This window comes from Sabethes cyaneus, chromosome 3 (genome assembly GCF_943734655.1).
Source record: "Sabethes cyaneus chromosome 3, idSabCyanKW18_F2, whole genome shotgun sequence".
Taxonomy (NCBI): domain Eukaryota; kingdom Metazoa; phylum Arthropoda; class Insecta; order Diptera; family Culicidae; genus Sabethes; species Sabethes cyaneus.
In genome coordinates, this window is record NC_071355.1 from 183,685,186 (window position 1) to 183,707,904 (window position 22,719).

A 22,719-nucleotide genomic window follows, 5' to 3' on the forward strand; every position below is an offset into this window, starting at 1 on the left:
TCTTTTGGCAACACCGTGTCTATTTTAATCAATTTTTATCGGTGTAGGTCCTTTTGAAAAATGAAGATAGAATTCTAGATAGAATTAACCTACTGTGTTACCTGACTCATAACGAATGTGCGTTATATACGGGGGAGGGTCTCGTAACTCACATACTTTGTGGTTTTTCGTTTAATTGATCTTAAATTGGAATAGAGCACACAAATATTAACTATATAACATAAGAAATTACATATTTACTCCAAAAATAAAAGCATGAGAGATTTTAGAATTTCGAAAATAGTGGTTCGTTATGAGTCAGGAAACACAGTAGGTTAATTCTATCTAGAATTCTATCTTCATTTTTCAAAAGGACCTACACCGATAAAAATTGATTAAAATAGACACGGTGTTGCCAAAAGATCTTACACCGAAAAAACTACACTCAACCCCCGCTAATATGAAAAACAGCTCGTTCAGATCGGGCGAGTTCAATTTACAAAAGGGCGAATTTCGCAAGCGTAAACAAACCGACTGAAGGATTGATTTTCCTATGCTAGTCCAGCAAAAAATAATAGCCGTTTTGTTCACATTTGCGACATTCGCCCTGTTCGCCCTGTTGTTAATTCTATCTAGAATCAACAAAAGAGCGAATGTAGCAAGCGCAAACAAACCGAGTGAGGGTCGATTTTCCCATTCTGGACAGCAAAAAATAACACTCACCCGTTTTGTTTACACTAGCGTCATTCTCCCTCTTGTTAATTCCATCTATAAATGATGCGAAAACTTGGAACTTTTGGTTAAAATTTGCATTACGTGGCAGGTCAATTCTCCCTTTTCGGGGATTTCGAGCCTTTCGAGTGTTTGTTTTTGTCAAGGTTTTTGCGTAGCAGCAGGCTATCAAAAACATCTGACAACACTGTAGTGCACTGTCGGGCTGGTTTGCAATTTGCATATTTTGCATTTGCAATAAAATTGTTTAGTTATCAAAGTTTACAATATTTGCCGTTTTTTTATATATTGCGAAAAATGAATAAAATATCAATAAAATTTAACGCATTGGAATAAATGTGTGTTCATAACAACAATTGGATGAACCGGCAAAATCTATTACCGGAGATTTTCGGTAGACACATCTGAAAACACAAACAATCTTTGTTAGGTTTAAATCGTTTAAATTGACTAAGGCAGGACTTGGAACGATTAATTGATTGCTAGTATGGAAAGCCAAAACTACGGTTCGTATTGATAACTTAAAATTAAGCTCTGCTAATTCTGTTTACTTTAGAAGAAAACATGTTGGACATCGAGCCTATTCTCGAGTATTTTCCAATGGCTCCATACGAGGACATTGCACCCATTCTCGAGTACTTTCCAATGACTCCGTACGAGGAATCGCAATGCGGAACAGAAACATTCGACGTTCTTGAGAGCAATGCAGAACCGCGCCCATTGGAAGAAATTCTATCACGAAAAGATATTCAACCAGCAAGTCCCGAATACGGAGAGTTTATTGATCCTGATATGTTTCTGAACGGAATTGTCAAGAGGGAGAGTGAATCGGACTGCTCGTCGTCATCTCGACGAAATACTCCATCGCCCTCAGACAGCAATAGAAGCTTTGATACGTACCCGTCAAGCGGTTATGGATCATGTGAAAGTGCCAAAACTAACTACGTCTCACTGGACAGCCCTCCGGTTTCGCCAGAAAGCTTAACTAGCACTTCTTGCAATGTTGTACGTATTGGAACTGCACAAATTCCAATTGTTCAAAAACCTGCTTCTCTTGGCAATTTATCAGATTTGAAGAAAATAAAACTTCCTCCTAAAGGATTTTCTAGCAGCAGCGGTCAAGCACCAGCTCGCGTCCTTTCTAAAGGTATTACTAAAAAAACAATAGTATTGGCGGCCAAAGATTATCAAAATTTAGTGAAGAACATAAAAAATCGATCAAACAATGGAACAATTTTAATTAAAGCCACTCCTGCTTCAAGCATTTTGCCACCAGTTTTACGCAAACCGGTGTTGCCTAAACCAGCACAGCAACCGACAGCGACTGTAACTACGTTACAAGAGAAGAAACCCGACTTAATAAACTCTTCATCGAGCACACTGGAAGAACCGTTTATAAACGGTCCCATAAATGAAAGGATCATCAAGCGACATCAACGTATGATAAAGAATCGGGAATCAGCCTATCTCTCAAGGGTACGCAAAAAAGAGTACGTAACTTCCCTGGAGCAACGTATTGATGTGTTGACTAAGGAGAACGAGTATTTGAAAAGTGTAAGTGCTGGAATGTTTGTGCGAGGTGCTGGTCATTTCTATTTTGTCTTATTATTTAGGAAAATTTGAGGATGCATGAAAAGTTGAAGCTCAAGTGTTCTTGCGCAACTATGAACACCGGAAGCATGAGCATCATTTCAAAGCAGATCCAAACATCAAATGCACGCAAGAATACAGCGATTGTACTGGCTATGTTATTTATGGTTTCGCTCAATTTTGGACCTTTTGGGTAAGTGCCATTAGTTGCGTGGAAACTAAATAAATATTGATTGCTTTTTTTAGTAATCTAATCGGCAAGAGTAGCGACCGTGCCATAGTGGAAAAATCTGCTCAAACTTTTCGTCAGAAGCGGAGCCTTCTTTGGCTTGACGGTTCTAATCGTTTAGCTCAACAATCGCAAAACATCAACTTAAGTATGAATTTCACTAATCTCGACGATCTCTCCGACGTGGTGGAAGAGCCGTTCTCGGTTTGTCCTTTCTATGTAAACCAAACAGAAAACATTCGACTGGCTAGTGAACTGCGACGATGGATTGGTGAAAATGGGTATAAAAATTTGACCGATCGTGACGGCAACGATATGAGGATTAACTCGTTTTCGGAAATGTTTGCCTTGAAAGATACGATCGATTCGATTTACAAGCAAATGAAGGACATCAGTTCGCAGATGCAATCCTTTCACAGGAAGGGCAAAGCGAAGCGACATGTATCGAAAAGCATGAAAGCGAAGCCATCGAAGCTTCTGCAGCAGCGAAAGGCAATTCGCGATAGTGAGCTTGCCGTTTACTATCCGGGCTTCAGTAAAGCATACGCCAGCTTTTTCGAAGAGATTGGACGCCGAGACGATACCTTCTATCTGGTCTCGTTTAGCGGAGAGCATCTGCTGCTGCCGGCTTTGGCCTACAATAAAACTAACCGGCCCAAAATGTCACTTATGTTGCCAGCGTTGATGGAAAATAGTAAGTATGCTTTCTGTTGTGTTTTTTAGGAATAAGAAACGACTAATATTTCTAGGACCTAGATTATCACTAGCTTCATCAGTGGTCTTACTTTATTAGTTGGCCTTACGTCTTTTGACAAGGATGCAAGATTCTAATGGGTCCGACAATCCACCCGACATTCTCACACAGCACTCCATCATGATAAGTCTAGTAAGCTTCCCCAGAAAACCGTTTTCATCCAGGATTCTCCATAGCTCTTGTCGGTTTAAACTATCATATGCCGCTTTGAAATCAATGAATAGATGATGCGTGGGGACACGGAATTCCCGGCGTTATAGCATTATTGCGGCGATCCGCAGGGTGAATATTTGATTTGATTAAGATTTGAATCTTGACTATCAATTAACGACGCAAACAGCATGTCAACCTGTCATGGCCCATTTTGATAAGCTCCGCTCCAATACCCCCCTTTTTACTGCTTTGTTGCTCTTCAGCCGCTGGATGACTTCTTTAACTTCGCTTATCGATGAGAGTGGCACATCTCCGTTGCTTGCTGCACCAATGAAGTCACTTCTTTTACTATTACAATCTTCTGCCTGCACTCAAGTGTTCATCGTAGTGCTGCTTCCACTTTTCAATCACCGCGACCGCATAGTCGTCTGTCGAAATACCTCCAACCTATCTCTGCACATTTCGGCCCCTGGCACAGAGCCCTTGCGAGATTCATTGAGTTTTTGATAGAACCTTCGCGTATTAGGAAAACAGTACAGCTGCTCGAGCTCCTCGCATTCCTTCTCCTTCTGGTGGCGCTTTTTCTCTTGAAGAGTCGAATTTGCTGCCCTCTCTTTTTTTTTCTTTCAATATGTGTTGCTACTCATTAAACTATTCGTTACGGCTATTCGGTGCCACACAACCTAAGACGTTCTCCGCTACATTGGTGACGGTTTTAATGATACTCCAACAGTCCTCAAGAGGGTCATCGTTCAGCTCAACCTCTTACGGCAGAGCGGCTTCGACAAGAGGCTATGAATGAATCACTGTAGGATCTATTTTACGTTGAATGCGCAAGGCACCGTTGGTACGCAAAAATCAAGACTGTCTCCCTTCTCTATAACACTTTCTTAAACAAGACTTGTTGTGTATGTGTTAATTCGCCACTTGTGGGAATGTGCCAATAGAACACTATTCTCAACAGAATTGTGTGCTAATTATTGCGACACAAAATGAGAATCAATGAGTTTACTAAGGTATGGTAGGGTAATGACAATTGTCATCAGTATATAGAATAAAATAATCACGGAAGAAATTTAAAAATTTATTGTTAATATTATACTAGTGTCATTACGTTTCGATGTATTCTAACAATATTAACGTTTGCAGCCACTCATCATTCGGAAAAAGTATCCTTGATGCAGATCGATTGCGAAGTGATGAACACTTCAATAATACAGATCAGAGAGAAAGTGATTCCAGGAGATCTGTTGCGATCGCAGGCAAGAACAGATGATTCTTTCGCTAAAACTAACGCAAAACAGGCAGCTTCGAGGTCCACAACACATTTCAGCGACAATAATGGACAAAATGTCACCACTAATGGCGAGCAGCAGAATGCCAAACCGGGCAGAAGGTATCAAAATAAGCATCATGCTAGTAGACCTTTTTTTGTTCAGCGTATGAATGAAAATATGCGCAACGAACTGGATTTGAACTGACTATTCCACACACAATTGTATAATTCTGTTTTTTCTTCTAATAAGCCAGCTAAATTATACAAATAATTTTTTTCATATTTTTTTTGCAAAGTGCAATTTAATATAAAAATTTAATTATTGTTAAAATGACAAAATGACGTGCATGATGCTATCAACTAAAGCTGACGAATACATAGGATCGAAAAGGGCTGTTATACTAACAATATACTTAGAATGTAAGGCAACTAATGTTTAAAACACAAATGATTCGTGCAAATTTATGAAAATAATAATAAAACACAGTAATTGGTGACCACAATAATATCGACTAATCCACTTCCTCCGAAAGCAATTGCCTTTCGCCGACACTCAGTGCCTTATTATCGACGATGGCACGAGCGTCCTTCAGTAGGGCATCGTATCGTTGTGCCAGGAAGGATTTCCGCTGTATATAGCGTTCTACCAAAGCTCTGAATTCGTTGGACTGCTGTAAAATCTTCTCCGTTTTCGGTCCCATTTCCAAGTACTGTTTTTGTTCCTTGGAAAGTAGAGAAGAGTCCAGCTCGATTTGCGTTCGTTTAAGTTCCTTTATTTTCTTGTACGTTTCATTAATCATTCGGTTCCAATTTTCAATTTCGTCTCTAAGCTGCTTTTCATAGCTAAAAGTTAAAATGTTCGCAATTGAAAGGATAAGGTATAACATAATGATGAAATAAACAAATGCAACCGTTTGTTAGTTTTCTTACTGAAAAAATTTGATGGTGTCTTCTTTGTTTCATTATGCCTAATATACGGTCGTTAGATTTGTATTGCATGTTTAATGAAAATTATAAATTACTATTATTTACATAGTTTGTTGGTCTAAGATATTAAATGAATCAAATGTTAAAACGTTATAAATATGTTATAACGCGCAACCAAAATATCGGAAACATATAAAGCGCGATTGTAGATATTAAAAAATGTGCATACCTTATCGTGTAAGTACTCGGAGAACTTGAGGCAGAATCTACAAAATAAAATTAATAATTAGCTCCATACACAATGGTACGATGTTCCAAGAACTAACTGGTATCAGCAGAAGTAAACAAAGTGGAACGCCGCCGGACAACAATGTCATTATCTTTGCTGGTGTTGATTTCCATTACGATTTGCTACGATAACGTATGATTATCTAATCTATATTATGTTACTATGTTACAACTATCCTGCTGTTATCTAACAAGACTTATTTTAACTCTAAGTTTTGAACTATGCAATATGTCTATGCAAAAATTCCGTTTGTTTTGTCGTTTGTTTTATGTTTTATGGCTCTTTTATGGCTTCTATCAGAGATGCCAGATTTTACTGGAAACCCAAAACTAAATAGCTTGAAATCCTCGAAATGCTGGAAATCTAGATAAAAGTATTGCCGGCGGAATGCACAAATAATCATCAGAAATTTGCTCAACTGTTGAGAGATTTGACCAAAGACTTGTCACGAATATCTGCAATTTGTTAAACAGTGTTAAACCATCACAGATCGCAAATTCGCAAGAACTTTTAATAATCTGCATTTTGTTGAAAATTTTACACATCTGGTACCATTGCTTTTTGTTTCTACGACCAGAGATGCCAGATTTGTTTTTAATTATTTCAAGCAGAATTAATTATTGAATTTTAATTATTTCTATAGTTAACAAAACGAACAAAACACGGAACTCAGAAAATAGTCTGTAGGAAAAGATCTCAGGAAAAGATCTGTACATATATCGAACAAACCGTTAAGAAATGTAAATGAATGTAAATTAGTGCAAAAGTCATAGAAGATACAAAAATTGCGTTATTTTGTTTGAAATTTGTTTCAAAATTGGTAAATGTGCTATACATATAGATCTGGTACTCCTGGACACATGAATATATTATAGCGTCTGATTCTAACGTAGCAGTGGTGTCACATGTACAGCTCAATTTTATGTACACTTAGTATTCGCGTTGACGAACGTAAGCTGCTGCCACCTCCAAAAGTTTACTGTAGGGGTGAAGCCGAATAGGAATTTCTTAAAGAGCGCAAGAGATCGAAACATTTTGGCAGAATGTCACTCACACGTACATACGGGCATTTCTATGAGTGTGCAAGAGATCGTTTAATACCGTCCACGCGAATATACAGAAGAAATCTTTAGAAAGTGGTCGGTATCAGGGACCGAAACGGTTACACTTTTTCTATTACATTTACCAGCATCCACCCAGTAAACCATTTGGTTTGTATATCTCGATTGCAACTGAGATATACGAAATTATATCTGAACGAAAAAGTTATATTTCACGCCATATAGGAACATATATGTACCAAACTGGAGGCGATATACGTGCGAAAATTTTGACAATTATTTGTAATTCTATTTTGCGTAGTTTTTATAACACGCAACTAAATACTCCTGAATATATGATTAAGATATAATCAAATATTGCAATCGTCTATACTGCTTTATAATTCACAGTCATGAATTGTATATGAAGACACGCACGACTGCAAAACAACTTATTGTTCACTTCGATTTGACATACCCTAATCATTATACAATTCCAATGTGAAATTGACATGAAAACGATTTAATGTGAACTTTCTATTACGATTTTGTGTTATCTGGGGACTAATTTTACGCGCAGTTGGAGCGCTAACCCAGATAACACAAAATCGTAATAGAAAGTTCACATTAAATCGTTTTTATGTCAATTTCACATTGGAATTGTATAATGATTAGAGTAGTTCAAATCGAAGTGAACAATAAGTTGTTTTGCAGTCGTGCGTGCCTTCATATACAATTCATGACTGTGAATTATAAAGCAGTATAGACGATTGCAATATTTGATCATATCTTAATCATATATTCAGGAGTATTTAGTTGCGTGTTATAAAAACTACGCAAAATAGAATTACAAATAATTGTCAAAATTTTCGCACGTATATCGCCTCCACTTTGGTACATATATGTTCTTATATGGCGTGAAATATAACTTTTCGTTCAGATACGATTTCGTATATCTCAGTTGGAATCGAGATATATAAACCAAATGGTTTACTGGGAATACGACCGCTGCCCAAGACATGATGTCAAAATTATCATCGGGGACTGTAATGCTCAGATTGGCCAGGAGAAGGAATTTGAACCGGTAACCGGTGGACGGTTCAGCGTACACCCGCAAACGAGCGAAAACGGCCTGAGACTTGTCGACCTTGCCGCCTCCAAGAACATAACCATACGTAGTACCTTCTTCCAGCATAACCTCTACCATCCGTACACCTGGAGGAGATCACCCAACCAGACGGAATCACAAATCGACCACATTCTGAGAGATGGTCGGCACTTTTCAGACATTATCGACGTCAGAACACAGTGAACAGATTAACAGGCTCAAAGAAAGTAATCGATTTTTTTGTGTGTAAAATCTGCCGGTGGCGCCCTCCAGAAATAGTTTGCCAAACGCATAAAAAAATATGCGTGCACCTTTACCAATATTACTTTGTACTGGTGTTACATAGTAGCGATGGGAGCGACATCACCTAAAAACATTTTATTTGAACAGTAGATTATTCAATCGTTACATAGCCAGTGTTAAGGAATCAAGCGCTTGATAAGTAATTATGCGGCATAAATGTTTGTTGGGTAAGTTTTAGTTTACTACTTACAGCTCGAGGGGTGCCCCATCGTAAAATTACTCGTTGATTACATAAAAACTTTTTACACACTTCTCGTCAATTACCTGGTAGTCTGTTCTCTGTGGTCAGAACCTAACCGGGCGCTAACATTGATTCGGATCACTGCCTAGCGATGGTAAGGATACGTCATAAACTATGTGTTGTGAACAACATACGATACCGGAGCCCACCACGGTATAATCTAACGCGACTGAAGCAACCGGATGTCGCCAAAAGCTACCCGTTATCCTTCGAAACCGCGCTGCTGGAAGATGATGAGCTGGATGAAGCCCTTCTTGAGGACTGTTGGAATGCCGTGAAAACAGCCATTAACAGCGTAGTGGAGGACGTCCTAGGCCGTTTGACACCGAATCGACATAACGAATGATTTGACGAAGAGTGCCAGCTGATATTGGATTAGAAGAGCGCAGCGCGGGTACAAATGTTGCGTAGAGTCACCCGTCAGAATAAGGAGCGATACAAACAGAAGCGGAGACAGCAAACTCGACTTTTCCATGAGAAGAAACGCCATCAGGAGAAAAAGGAGTGCGAAGAACTCGAGCAGCTGTACCGGTTTCACGATACACGGAAGTTCTATCAGAGACTAAACAAATTTCGCAAAGGCTTTGAGCTGCGTGCCGAAATGTGCGGAGATAAAGATGGACGTATCTTGACTGACGACCATGCAGTGATCGAAAGGTGGAAGTAGCACTGCGATAAACACCAGGATGGCGTGCAAGCGTGCAGACCATGATAGTAGAGGAAGTGACCTCATTGGTGTAGCAAGCAACGCAAATGTGCTACCCCCATTGATAATGGAAGTTAAAGAAGCCATCCAGCGGCGGAAGAACAACAAAACAGCGGGAAAGGATAGCATTGGAGTGGAACTTATTAAAATGGGCCCGGACAAGTTGGCCGGCTATATGCATCAACTGTTTGTCAAGATTAGGGATACGGAACGACTATCGACAAAGTCGAAAGACGAGGTTATTTGCCCTATTTATAAGAAAGACGATGAGCTCGATTGTGAGAACTACCGAGCGATCATTATCTTGAATGCCGCCTACAAAGTGCTGTCTCAGGTCATCTACCATCGACCAATAGCCAATAGATAGCCAATAGCTGGTAGATTTGTGGGAAGTTATCAGGTTGCTTTCATGGAGGGTCGGTCTATAACGGACCAAATCTTCACCCTGCGGCAGATCTTCCACCTGTTCATCGATTTCAAAGCCGCATATGATAGTGTAAACCGATAAGAGCTATGGAGAATCCTGAACGAAAACGGCTTTCCGGGTAAGCTTACTAGACTTATCATGGCTACGATGGATGGGATCCAGTGCTGTGTGAGCATCTCGGGTGGATTGTCGGATCCATTCGAATCTCGCAAGGGACTTCTACAAGAATATAGGCTTTCCTGCCTGCTGTTCAACATTGTGCTTGAAGTTGTTATAAGACGAGCGGCGATCGAAATGCGGGACTCGATTTTCAATAAATTCAGTCAAATTGCAGTCTGCTTTGCTGACGACGTGTGGATACTGTCGGCAGAACATTTCAGAACAAGATCAGTACACCAAACTAAAACGCGAAGCAGAAAAGATTGGGTTGAAGATAAATACGTCTAAAACAAAGTATATGCAGACGGCCGGGATCGAGTGTGACAGGGCCCGCTTGGGCAGTACCATGGTAATCGACGGGGATGAGTTTGAGGTAGTCGACGAGTTCGTATAGCTTAGCTGACTGGCAACAGAGGACAACAATATCAGACGTGAGATTAAAAGGCGTATTATCAGCGGAAGTTGAGGCTGCGACGAACTCCATAAACACTTGCGGACGAACAATCTGTGCCCCCGTACAAAGTGCACACTGTACAAAACGCTAAATAGACCGGTTGTCCTCTACGGGCACGAAACGTGGACACTGCTAGAGGAGAACCTACGAGCACTCGGAGTTTTTGAACGGCGAGTGTTAAGAACCATCTTCGGTGGCGTGCAAAAAAAGGTATATGGAGGCGAAATATAAACCATGAGCGTACGCGTCTCTACGTATTCAGAACTAGTAAAACTGGACGGATACGTTGGGCAGGATATGTTGCTAGAATGCCGGACAACTATCCTGCAAAAATGGTTTTTGGATCGAATCCGGTAGGAACAAGACGAAGAGGGGCACAGCGAGCGCCCAGGTGGAGCTTGATTTGGCGAGCACTGGGTGCTCGCGGATCTGGAAACTAGCCGCCATGGACCGAATAAGATGGAGAAATTATGCTACGCAGGCCTTGTTATAACACGTTAGGCCATGCGTAAGTAACACGGAAGAATGACGGGACTAATTCAAATCAAAATAAAACCGTGTGCAGTACTTTCGATTACATGTTTAATTCCTAGCACTAGCTTACAAAATCGGGGAATATTGACAGCTGTCGCAATATATTTCCGGTGTTGTAAAATCAGCAAGTTTTTTTTTGCTGGATGGATTGCTGATAATACAGCTCTGCCAAATCTAGCAAAATTTTGCTGGATTCCAGCGAAAATTTTTAAGTGTGTATAACGTAATACCGGTACAAGTGCAAGCTTACTTACTTACTTATGTGCCCATGCCCGCGGGTCCGGCAGAACAAAGGGATGAAATCAGAGATCTCCACTGCTGACGGTTACCCGTCATGGCTTTTACCTGTCGCCAGAACAGGTTCTCGTCTACAGCCCGGATGTCGTTGGCTACTGTTTTACCTGACTCACTGCGAATATGCGTATTATTGAAATAAAACGTAACCATGCGCTTTATTTGTTTATAACGCATATGCAGTTAATATCGATAACAAACGATTTTTTGTAAGTTGTGCTTTTGTTATTGCATTTAATTTGTAAAAAGTTGCATAAATAACAATTCAGTTTCACAATACAATTATTGCGTACTACTGGCACATGAAATATAACGTTTAAGTACGTTATTTTTAGTGATCAAAATTAACGATATTTTCGATACAAGGGCGATATTTTTCGAAACCTTTCGAACCAACACGATACCGCGAATACAACGCATTTCGCAGTGAGTCAGGTAACACAGTAGGCTGCGTCGCCATGAGCCTCTGGGTCTGCCTCTTCTACGCTGTCCTTGTGGATTCCAGTCGAGTGCTTCTCTGCAAACCTCGTTCGCTCCTTTCCTCAAGGTTTGTCCGATCCACTTCCACCTACGTTCACGAATTTCTGTGGCTATCGGCCGTTGATGACATCGACGATGGAGTTTCTCATTGGATATCCAATTATCAGGCTACCAGGCACGAATGATGTATCGCAGGCACCGATTAATGAATACCTGCATTTTTTGTGTTGTCTCGGCTGACACGCACCACGTTTCGCAGGCATACAGCAGTACGAATTTAACGTTTGAATTAAAGATTCGGGTTTTCGTACGTAGAGTGATCTGGCTTGAGCGCCAAATGTTTCGCAGACCTGCAAAGGCACCCCTGGCCTTCCTGATCCGTGAGGCTATATCAGTCTTGGTACCACCATCGAGCGTTGTTTGACTACCAAGATGTTGAAAGGCGTCTACCTGCTCAACTTGTTGTCCCGCTACTGTGAAGTTGGTGGAATTGTCAGTGTTCACTACCATAGACTTAGTTCTCGCTACATTGACTGTGAGATCTGTTGCCTGGGAGCTCTCGGAGAGGTCATCTAACTTGCTCTGCATATTGTTTTGGCGTCGACAATGTCGTCGGCTAGGTCGAGGTCATTTAGCTGCTCCATCGTTAGAGGATTCCAAAACAATTGTCGATTTGGTCTACTGTCAATTGATCTAACTAATATCTCATTCATAACGATGAGAAACAGAAGCGGTGATAAAATGCAGCCCTGTTTCACGCCAGCAGTAACCCTTATGGGTTCGGACAAGACGCTCTCGTGGAAAACCTTGTACGAGAACGTATCGTACTCCTCTTCGCCTAAGAGCGCCCCAGATGTTTTCGTGGTTGAGTCGGTCGAACGCCTGTTCGGAGTCAACGAACACCAGCAGAAGAGAGTCCTGGAATTCGTTGATCTGTCTCCTTTCTTAGGGACTTTGACCAATATGCTCTGCATCCAGTCCATCGGAAAAGTTGCGGTTTCCCAAATGTTGCTGAAAAGCTGATGCATCATCTGGGCTGACAAAGATGGGTCAGCTTTGAGCATTTCGGCTGAAATACAGTGTATTCCTAACGCTCTATTGGATTTCATGCTCTTGATGGCTGCTAGAATTTCATCCAGCGACGGCGCCTCCGAGTTGACGCGATTAATTCGACGAGCTGTAGGCGTCATACGCTGCTGGTTTTGTTGGTCTCTGACATTTGAAACTCGGAAGACTTGTTCAAAATGTCCAGTCCATCACTTATCGCGCCACTAAGGCGGCGAGAAATATCGTACAACAAACGGATATCACCATTGGCGGCGACGGTTTCTCCTTGTTCGGCTAGGGAGTTAGTCCAGGCTCTCTTGTCCCACCTACAAGCACGTTTAACAGCCCTCTCCAGTTCGGCGTATCGTGCAAGCAGCGGAGAGAAAAAATTATCTGAGCATTGCCACTAGGGAGAACTTCGAGCACGAAGCAGGGAACCAATTAACCACGATTCTGAGGAATTAAAAACGCCAGAAGGAGGACATGGATGCTAAATTAAATCTACTATTCCGAGCTAATGGCACGCGCAAGTTTTAAGAGAAGGTGAATGAACTCGTAAGGGCTACACACCGAAACCAGACAGGTGAACGGACGCAGAAGGGCATCTGATCACAAACGAGGGTGAGGTGGTCGACAGGTGGAAGCGTGTCTTCGGTGAACACCTCAATGGCAATGGTGAAGTTGCAGAAGCAGGCGGAACGGAAGTTGTCCTAGGAGTGCCAATGAAAGATAGTGCTGTCCCAGTACCTGTTCTCCAAAAAATTAAACGAGAAATCGGGTTGCCGAAGACAAACAATGCCGCCGCTAAGAATCGCGTACCAGCAGAGCTTTATAAACATGGTCGAGAAATGCTGATAACACCTCTGGGTAATTTCCAAGATTTGGGTGGCGATACCGGAGGAATGGATAGAAGAAGTGGTTTGCCTCTTCTACAAAAATGGTAATCGGCTCGACTGCTGCAACTATAGCGGTATAGGGCTGGCAAATACCGCTTGCAAGGTACTCTCCCAGATCCCATTACACCAGTTGTCATCGATAGCACAAGAAATTATAGAGGATAATCAGGTGGTTACATGGCTCGAGGCACAATGGACCAAATTTATACCATCCAATACATTAGGCAGAAATTTCAGGAGTACAACGTGCACTCGCATCACATCTTTATTGGCTTCAAAGCAACGTACGATACAGTCGATCGAGACCAATATGTTGAGGGGTCCGACGACTGGGCATCGATGCAAGAGACATGATTTTCACCAAAAGCAGCCAACTCCTAGGCTTCGCAGATGACTTTGATATAGTAGTCAGGAATTATACGACAGGGGAGACATTGAGCCAAAAATCAATGCGACGAAATTCATAAAAGGAAGATGTACTGACACGCCGACGATACAGTGGACCCCCGGTCGTTTGAACGATTCCTCATGCAAACTAACGGGGTTAGTTTTTAATTTGAACAACTGGTAACCCTAAATATGCTGGAACTTGTGTGAACTGGCTGCCCTGCTCTTTGTTATTGTTTTGGTGGTTTGATTCAGTTGGCAGTTGCAAGCAGCGAATATTTCATTCTCCGATCGGATTTCTACCATAATCGTTGGGAAAACGCAATGTGAAACAGTTTAAACACGGTAGATCAGCACAAACAAATCGTGTTTATGTGCATTGTCTGCATAAGCAAATGTTGTCATATTGAGAATGACGTTTGAACCATTTTTAATTTGCACGTCGTGCAAACCAACGGGGTTCAAATTAAAAAGTGTTCAGATTAAAAACGGTCAAACGAACGGGGGTCCACGGTATTTGGTGGAGTACAAACTAAAGGCGGAAAATGGCGGAAGCGTATGAATCACTAGCAACAGGGGCTGCTTGGAGAGATTCCCATCCTGCATTTGATGAAAGTTGGTAGGCTACGGTGGGCCGAATAGGTCGTAAGGACCTACCTATTTCCTACGTTTTTTCGTGCGACGAAGAAGAAAATGTCGACTAATCGTTTTAATTTCAGTCATTCATAAATGAAAATAACTAACGCAAGGCATTGTCGTTATTATACAGCCAGGAAAACTTGCCTGACCTGCAGAAATTTTGCAAAATAACATTTGTCATGCCGTCCTACACAAATACATGCGCGTTAGCTTCGTAAAAATTTTTGTGATGGACTAATCTCAAGTTTTTTTTTTAGTCTTGACCTTGGAATGAGGTCATACATATATTAAAATTTTTTTTTTGAAACGATGGTTCAACAATTGATGAAGGGACGGTAGGGGAAAGAAATGGAATTTTTTTTTTTTTTTGGTGAAGGAGGAGGGGGAAGAGCGGAAAGGAAAGGGGGGGGGGTATTGGTAGCTATGCTTGACAAGTAGTCATTTTGACTCCTACCTTTTGTCCAATGCTGGAAGGTGCATGAGTCGAATCAAGCTGTAATCTGAGATTACAACCGGATTCGAACTCACAACTCCCTCCAGGGCATGTTCCGCTCTTCCCCCTCCTCCTTCACAAAAAAAAAAAAAAAATTTCCATTTCTTTCCCCTACCGTCCCTTCATCAATTGTAGAACCATCGTTTCAAAAAAAAATATTTTTGTGATGTTTAATTCGGACGATGAAAAATTTTGATGGATGGATTTTAAAACGGTACGACGAATTTATAAAATAAAGTCAGTGGTGTAATTTCAATAATATGCTTTAATAATCGCTTTTCAGTGATTTCAAAGTTCACGGATCGGAAGGTAGGTGTGTTTTAGTCAAATCAGCACAAGAACTTTTGGAGTATTCATTAAATCCATCCAACAAATGAAATTAGAATGGCTTTACTTACTACGACGAGAATTAGAAATAAACCCTACAAACTCATAGACATTTTTCATACTGTTTCTTTTCTGTGTAACAAACCTTGTTGCGGAAAGTTATCCGTCGCAGAAGCAAGATTTCTGATGTTTATAGCCTGCCGAAAATTGAAGAATTGCGATAGCGATTTTATTTTCACGAATTTCTGTCCTTCAAACTAGCTTTATTGTCGGTCAGTAAGGGTCAATTAAACCTTCAAGAAACAATCGACTTAGTTTGATTTCTGTGACTTCGACGGTAGCCCGAACTGCGCATGTTCACCTTAATGACGAAATCGACTTGACTTCGACTTGATCTGGTGAGAAGCAATGAGCATTAAACACCACAAAGTAAAATAATAACAGAAAATCGTTCCTGTTCGTTTACTGTCCCATGTGACTATTCGGCCTAGTCCGAACATATCTGAGCGTAAATAGACTCTCTTACGAGTTTTTCACGGGACGTATCTCCTGCAAGAAAAGCCGCTTCGTTCTTTTCATTCACCGCTTATTTTTCACCGCATACGGTTCTACGAGACACGTTTTATTGTCGCCATATTTGCTAGCTTAGTTTTTCACTCGTTCAGATGGAAATCTATAAAAAAGATGGATTTTTCCAAAAATATTGTGAGAGTGTTCGTAAAAATTTCGACCAGAATGAATTTAATCATTTCGCGCAGCTAGATAGTGATGAAAAACGCTTTAGCGTCCTTAATTCATCGAAATCAATCGTAACCGAGTTGAAATTAGTACGCGAATTTAATGGGAAAAATCTTCAACAATCGCTCAACTTCAAAAACCTGGGTAATAAAGCATTTCAAAGGGAGAGCTGGAATGAGGCGTTGGCATACTACAACATGTGCTATATGGCCACACCACACAACAACGGTACGATGAATATTGGTTTGCCGGTTCGAACGTGTAAGAATTTGACATAAAGTTTACATTATTTTCTTCAGCACTGGATAGAGCTATCGTCCTTGCAAACAGATCAGCTGCTTTGTATCACATGGAGAAATATGATTTGGCCTTAGACGATATTCAACGAGCAATCAACAATAATTATCCTAAAGAACTGATGTATAAACTAACAGAGCGCCAGGCCCGCTGTTATCTGGGCAAGAAAGATCACGTTCGTGCTCTAAAATGCTTCAAGTATTACAAGTAACATCCAACATTTTAAGTTATAATATTGTGCATCCCATTTTTTAGAGATACTTTACCAGCTCTTGATGAAAGTAAACTACCGCTCGAGCGTCGACAGAAATTGGAACGTGATGCACAAATAATGATTAACTTGCTTCCGAAAAACATCGAAGCGGAAAAGAAACTGGCGAAAAACAAGAAACCATCCATCCCAAAAAAGACCAAAGTTCCGGAAAATTACATTGACGGCTCTCTCTATTTTGATTACTCCGTAGATGAGGGTAGATTCGCTAGGACCAAGAGTGATCTAAAACCAAATACAATTCTTTTGTTGGAAAAACCGCATGTATCCGTACTACTGGAAGAATACAGTTTAAGCCATTGCAGTAACTGCTTCAAGCGTGTAACTGTTCCTATTTGCTGTTCGCAGTGCTCAGATGTGATCTTTTGCTCCGACGAATGTGGAAAGATAGCTACCTCAACCTACCATCAGTATGAATGCGGGTTTTTACCGATTTTTTGGAAATCAGGAGCATCCATTACATGTCACATGGCGCTGCGAATAATTACCCAGAAAACGGAGGAATATTTCATGAAACTACGCACTGAACTTCCGAATTTGGAAAGTGATACCACCGACAAGTAGGTACTATCGTTTTCATAGCGGCTAATGCGCTTTAGTTTTTTGTTTTTATAGATTACAAAATGACGACTACAGAAAAGTCTTCAAATTAGTAACTCATGAAAAGACACGAACACCTGAAGACTTCTTTCAGCGAACATTGATGGCTACTTTACTCAACGCATGCCTTGTGCTTGGCGGTTATTACAAAACTGGGGATAGTGAAAAGTAATTGCAAGGAATAGTTTGAAAGGGTTTGCTCTTCATCAGTCATTGAATTTTTACTTACAGCTTCATCGGAGGCCTGCTGCTACACAACCTTCAATTTCTTCAGTTCAATGCTCATGAAATTTCAGAACTGCAGCGTGAAAATGAACGGGACATAGGAAAATCTGTTTTTATTGGCGGTGGTCTGTATCCTACCTTGGCTCTTTTCAATCATTCATGTGAACCTGGTGTTACGAGATTCTATCGGGGCAATTCCGTATGTGTACGCACGGTTAAGCGCATTTCAGCAGGATCAATGGTGGCGGAAAACTATGGACCATTGTTCACTCAAGTGAACCGCGAGGAACGTCGTAATACCCTGCTTAATCAGTATAAGTTTACGTGCAATTGTCGTGCTTGCACGGAACTTTGGCCAAAGTTTTCGGATATGGATCCTAATGTTCTTCGCTTCAAATGTGACGGTGGAAAGCCTTGCAGTAATGTTTTGAATATTCCAGCGGAAATCAATGAGTTTATGATACTGTGCACAGAGTGTGGTGAACATACCAACATAATGAAGGGACTCAAATCGCTACAGGTATTATTATATGGTGGAATACTATAAAATTCGATTGCGAGTTTTTCGGATATTTTTTCAGGACACCGATATGCTCTTCAAATCGGCAACCAAGCTCCATGACGTCGGCCAGTATGAATTGGCACTGTCTAAGTATGTGGAAATGTTGAATACTCTGGATGAAGTTTTGGTGCCGCCGTATCGTGATTTTCATCTATGTCAGCAAGGCCTACGGGCATGCATGCTGGAGTTTGGAAACCGTTACATTGCCACAGCAATTAAAAAATAGTCGACACGATAGCATAAACAAAGATTTTTGATTATTTTTTCTCTCTCTCTTTTCTAAGTTTAGATTCAACTTCAACCATTTTCGGTGTTTATACCAAGATAATGGAAAAAAGAAATTTAAATACTGCCTTTCATAGGGGTTTATGAAAGTATCTTTCTCCGAAATCCATCATTTGTGGGAGAGTGATTCTTCATTTTCTAACAAAATTTGTTTTTAGGGGATATGGATCACGGGAGGGATGGTTTTTGGACAGTGTGTTAAAAAGTGGTGCTTTAACAGAAAAAGCCAAACCAGAAATCAGAATTAAAACTAGATTTCAATATTTAAATGAATTCCTTGCATTCTATAGATGTTCTAGGTGTCTCGTGGTAGGTGGACAAAGTTGAAGCAGAAGATAAACGAACCGTTCCTCCAGTGCTCCAGTGCCCTATACCTATAGTAGCTTCCGACGGATAAGCAGGAAGGCTGTTGGGATTCCGCCATGATAAGTCCGTTAACGCCAGACGTTGAAACCTTCTCTGTACTCGCAAGCATTTTCAATAATGAGGATCCTTGAAAACTCATCCAATTTTTGCGATAAACCCAAGTTGCCTACTTGCTTTAGGAACAATTTGCCTGTAAAACGTCAGCTTACAGTCCAGAAAAATGCTAAGACCCCCCGGTACATGACCATTTTTTGTGGCTGAAATCTAAACATCAAAAGCACTGGGTGGGAAATCACTTCATAGAAATTTTATGGAGCGGCCATTGCTGTTTGGGCCCAACCTAGGGCCCAACAGTATGGGGGGTACTGTCAAATCATAAGTCAGAGTCTACTGGTGACACCGGGCTGACTCTGTTTAACGTGTGCCCATCAATACTATACTCAAAAATAATGGGTGTTTGAATTCGGTGAAATGTAATCAGTTCGCACTTAGCAGTGCTTATTATTAAAGAATTGAGGTTACACCACACTACAAATTCATCTGATAGAATCTGGAGAATCGAAGCAACGAATCGTCAGATAGATCTTTAAGTCATTAGCGTACACTCGGCAAGTATTTCTTATGGAATTTGCTACGTCATTGAAAAACTAATAAAAAGGAGAGGTCCATGCGTGCTACCCTGCGGACACAGTAGTCACGAACGGCGCACTCCGTTTGCTACATAAGCTGATCGCTTGGAAAATCATGAATTTCTTGGCACACTTAAAAAGTTTCTACTTCCTTGCTTCCTCCGGAACATCAAACCTGTTCTGGGCGGTGAAGGACAGTAGCCCGGAAGCTGCCGAAAGTCCGCCTTGACGTTAGTCTCATCATCCATGATGAGACAATAAGGCTTCGTCAGCATCTGGGTGTACAGTTTCTGGGAGTTTTAAAATTTTTTATCAAAAAATAACACATTTTTCAATTGATTTTTTCTGAGATTTCTTTGGAGATCTCTTGATGGAAATATTTTTTTTATAGTAGTAGTAGTAGTAGTAGTAGTAGTAGTAGTAGTAGTAGTAGTAGTAGTAGTAGTAGTAGTAGTAGTAGTAGTAGTAGTAGTAGTAGTAGTAGTAGTAGTAGTAGTAGTAGTAGTAGTAGTAGTAGTAGTAGTAGTAGTAGTAGTAGTAGTAGTAGTAGTAGTAGTAGTAGTAGTAGTAGTAGTAGTAGTAGTAGTAGTAGTAGTAGTAGTAGTAGTAGTAGTAGTAGTAGTAGTAGTAGTAGTAGTAGTAGTAGTAGTAGTAGTAGTAGTAGTAGTAGTAGTAGTAGTAGTAGTAGTAGTAGTAGTAGTAGTAGTAGTAGTAGTAGTAGTAGTAGTAGTAGTAGTAGTAGTAGTAGTAGTAGTAGTAGTAGTAGTAGTAGTAGTAGTAGTAGTAGTAGTAGTAGTAGTAGTAGTAGTAGTAGTAGTAGTAGTAGTAGTAGTAGTAGTAGTAGTAGTAGTAGTAGTAGTAGTAGTAGTAGTAGTAGTAGTAGTAGTAGTAGTAGTAGTAGTAGTAGTAGTAGTAGTAGTAGTAGTAGTAGTAGTAGTAGTAGTAGTAGTAGTAGTAGTAGTAGTAGTACCTGTAAACCGTAATGCTAGACAGTTTTAACCTGCGCTTCAAACTGAATGCTGTCAGTTTAACCGAGATGCAATCTCGGTTAATTTATGAACGCTTTGACAGCACTTCGATCAAAACTGAGTGCTAATCGACCTGAGGCAGGTTAATTTATGAATTCGCTATAATAGAACCTTCATTCTAATCGCATTTCTCCTTTCGTTCGATGCTCAGAGTATTGTAGTAATCCCAGGTAACCAATAAGCATTACTATAAGCAGTAAATCAATCGTTTATTAGCATCTCTGGCGTTTTATACTGCAGGTTGCTGTTTATCAGCCTTTTGATTGCATAACTGTTGTAAATTGGCATCCACAATTCTATTTAAATTCTTCTTGTCGGTAACTTGCTGCAAATAAGCATTGTCAGCACTATAAGAGGGCTAGTAGTAAAGTAGCCGCATATTTTGCCAAAATAGCATTTAAGTAGCATTTAAGGCAACTTTAATGCTTATTGGCTTGCATTTTAATTGCATTAGAAATGCTTATTGGTTACCTGGGATGTTTAATCACACGACTCATCGTTGACTGTTTTCCGATGTCTCGATGCGCAAAATCTATTCACGACGTTTGGAAAAACTAACAGCGATAAAAATACAATGTAAACAATACACTCTAAACTACTTCTACCCAGATTTTCAAGAGACGTAACAAAATCAAAGAGAGCTCCTTGTCGGCAGTATTGACCATCGTAATGCCACCGTAATTACAGCAATCTAGCCGATCGCCCTTTTTATAGATGGAACAGACCACACCTTTGATTTTTATTCTAAATTGTAAATTGTTGTCGGCAGTGCCAACTGAAAATTTAGCAAAACTGCTAGTAAAAGAATTCCAAGTAGTCATGCTAAAGAAGTTTTCGAGTCAATCAGTTAAGAGCACATGAGATTTCGTTGAAAATTTAAGTTCTTCGTGATATAACGATGATGAGGAGATAATGATTTCATTCGCCATGGCGTGTTTCCAACCATTCCGGTGAATGAAACTTTTACTATTTTAAAAAACTACTTTACCAGCACAGTGATAACAAAATTAATAAATATTTACCGTTAACCGAACTGTATATGGAAGAAAATTAATTCACGTTCAGAGGAAAATTTTTCAAGCAAGTAAAAGGAGCACCCATAGAGAATCCCCTTTCAGTTTTTCTATGTGATCTCTTCATGACAAATATAGAAAATACTTTGAAGGAAAGAAATCTTTTACCAAGCCGCTGATGGCGGTACAAGGACGATATTTTTTGTATCTTTAATAAAGAAGAACTTGATCAAATTTTAGTAATTATGTCTGCTGGAACATTGTGCTGCTCCAAAAGACACTTTTGGAGACATTCAGCCTTGCAAATTTTATTATTAGCGATACCAAAAAAAAAAGCAAAGCAAAGCCTCGGTCTTAAACGTCTTTGTAACACTTGACCCTTCTATATCGACAGACTTCACAGCCGGCTGTTAGAATACAAGACAGTTACGGAGCAGGGCAGTTACGAAGTACAGGACAGTTACGGGGCTCCCGAAGTCAAATTCTTGTCGTGGGATTTGTTGGAAGTCAACTTTGACGTATATTTCGTCATTTATCACACACCCGGCTGTATCTGGTTAAAATCTCTGATCCAAAAAATCCCTTTTTGTAGCCGATCTTTATTTTGTGTCGTTTAGTAATTTTATTAATTAGTTTCACAAATTAATTTTAAACTATTGTGACTTACAAGAAGCGGTTCTACTATTTCCTCCAGCGAATGAAGAGAATGAAGGGATCGCCTTGAATGCAGTAATTATCGAGGTATTACTATCCTCAATTCTGCATACAAAATTTTCTCCCGCATCCAGTTTTATAGACTGAGGCCGTTGCAGGAAACTTTTGGAGGCGAATACCAGTGCGGTTTTTGAAAGGGACACTCCACGATGGACCAAATCTCGCCTGATTAAAAAATCAAATAAGATCCAAACTGCAAATGAGAGAACCTCTTCATGTCTCCTCTCTTACGATTATCACGACGATAAAAAATGGTTTGATTTGTATTTCGAATATACGCCTTAAGCCCTTTACCCATTCCTAAATCTATACTACAACATAGAATTACAAATAAATAAATTTCAACACGAACAAAATTACAATTGTCTTAAAATTAAAAGTATTAGATTTATCGTAATTGTCCTCTAAACGATACAAATACACTTGAACGCATCTTTTTCGCGCGAAATGATAATTGTCGGCCTTATAAGCTAGCTATACAGCCTCCCAGTTGGGTTCGAGGTATGACGCTGGTACAATAAGTCAGT

At 40.2% G+C, this 22,719-nt stretch overlaps 3 protein-coding genes across 3 annotated transcripts; 2 read left to right on the forward strand and 1 right to left on the reverse strand.

Moving 5' to 3' along the window:
* Window positions 1-941: 941 nt before the first annotated feature.
* On the forward strand, window positions 942-5,208 carry LOC128741518 (cyclic AMP-dependent transcription factor ATF-6 alpha). The gene is made up of 5 exons (XM_053837391.1): window positions 942-1,217; window positions 1,268-2,265; window positions 2,325-2,494; window positions 2,548-3,224; window positions 4,587-5,208. Exons 1-5 carry the CDS (start codon window positions 1,199-1,201, stop codon window positions 4,916-4,918), a joined length of 2,196 nt encoding a protein of 731 aa, XP_053693366.1. The 5' UTR covers window positions 942-1,198; the 3' UTR covers window positions 4,919-5,208.
* LOC128741519 (uncharacterized) lies at window positions 4,544-6,171 on the reverse strand. The gene is made up of 3 exons (XM_053837393.1): window positions 5,967-6,171; window positions 5,870-5,906; window positions 4,544-5,556 (listed from the first exon to the last, which is right to left on the reverse strand). The coding sequence occupies exons 1-3, from the start codon at window positions 6,040-6,042 to the stop codon at window positions 5,226-5,228; spliced, it is 444 nt and encodes a 147-aa protein (XP_053693368.1). The 5' UTR covers window positions 6,043-6,171; the 3' UTR covers window positions 4,544-5,225.
* Window positions 6,172-16,129: 9,958 nt separating this feature from the next.
* Window positions 16,130-18,383, forward strand: LOC128743709 (SET and MYND domain-containing protein DDB_G0284059-like). The gene is made up of 6 exons (XM_053840335.1): window positions 16,130-16,430; window positions 16,502-16,697; window positions 16,755-17,330; window positions 17,386-17,538; window positions 17,602-18,115; window positions 18,177-18,383. Exons 1-6 carry the CDS (start codon window positions 16,130-16,132, stop codon window positions 18,381-18,383), a joined length of 1,947 nt encoding a protein of 648 aa, XP_053696310.1.
* Window positions 18,384-22,719: the final 4,336 nt, after the last annotated feature.

Coding starts and splice junctions, on each gene's coding strand:
- LOC128741518 (XM_053837391.1), top strand. Junction 2,266..2,324: donor AGAACGAGTATTTGAAAAGT/GTAAGTGCTGGA, acceptor CTTATTATTTAG/GAAAATTTGAGGATGCATGA. Junction 2,495..2,547: donor CTCAATTTTGGACCTTTTGG/GTAAGTGCCATT, acceptor TGCTTTTTTTAG/TAATCTAATCGGCAAGAGTA.
- LOC128741519 (XM_053837393.1), bottom strand. CDS start 6,042: ATGGAAATCAACACCAGCAAAGATAATGACATTGTTGTCCGGCGGCGT. Junction 5,907..5,966: donor GTTTACTTCTGCTGATACCA/GTTAGTTCTTGG, acceptor TTTATTTTGTAG/ATTCTGCCTCAAGTTCTCCG. Junction 5,557..5,869: donor CCGAGTACTTACACGATAAG/GTATGCACATTT, acceptor TTTAACTTTTAG/CTATGAAAAGCAGCTTAGAG.
- LOC128743709 (XM_053840335.1), top strand. CDS start 16,130: ATGGAAATCTATAAAAAAGATGGATTTTTCCAAAAATATTGTGAGAGT. Junction 16,431..16,501: donor GGCCACACCACACAACAACG/GTACGATGAATA, acceptor TATTTTCTTCAG/CACTGGATAGAGCTATCGTC. Junction 16,698..16,754: donor CGTGCTCTAAAATGCTTCAA/GTATTACAAGTA, acceptor CCCATTTTTTAG/AGATACTTTACCAGCTCTTG.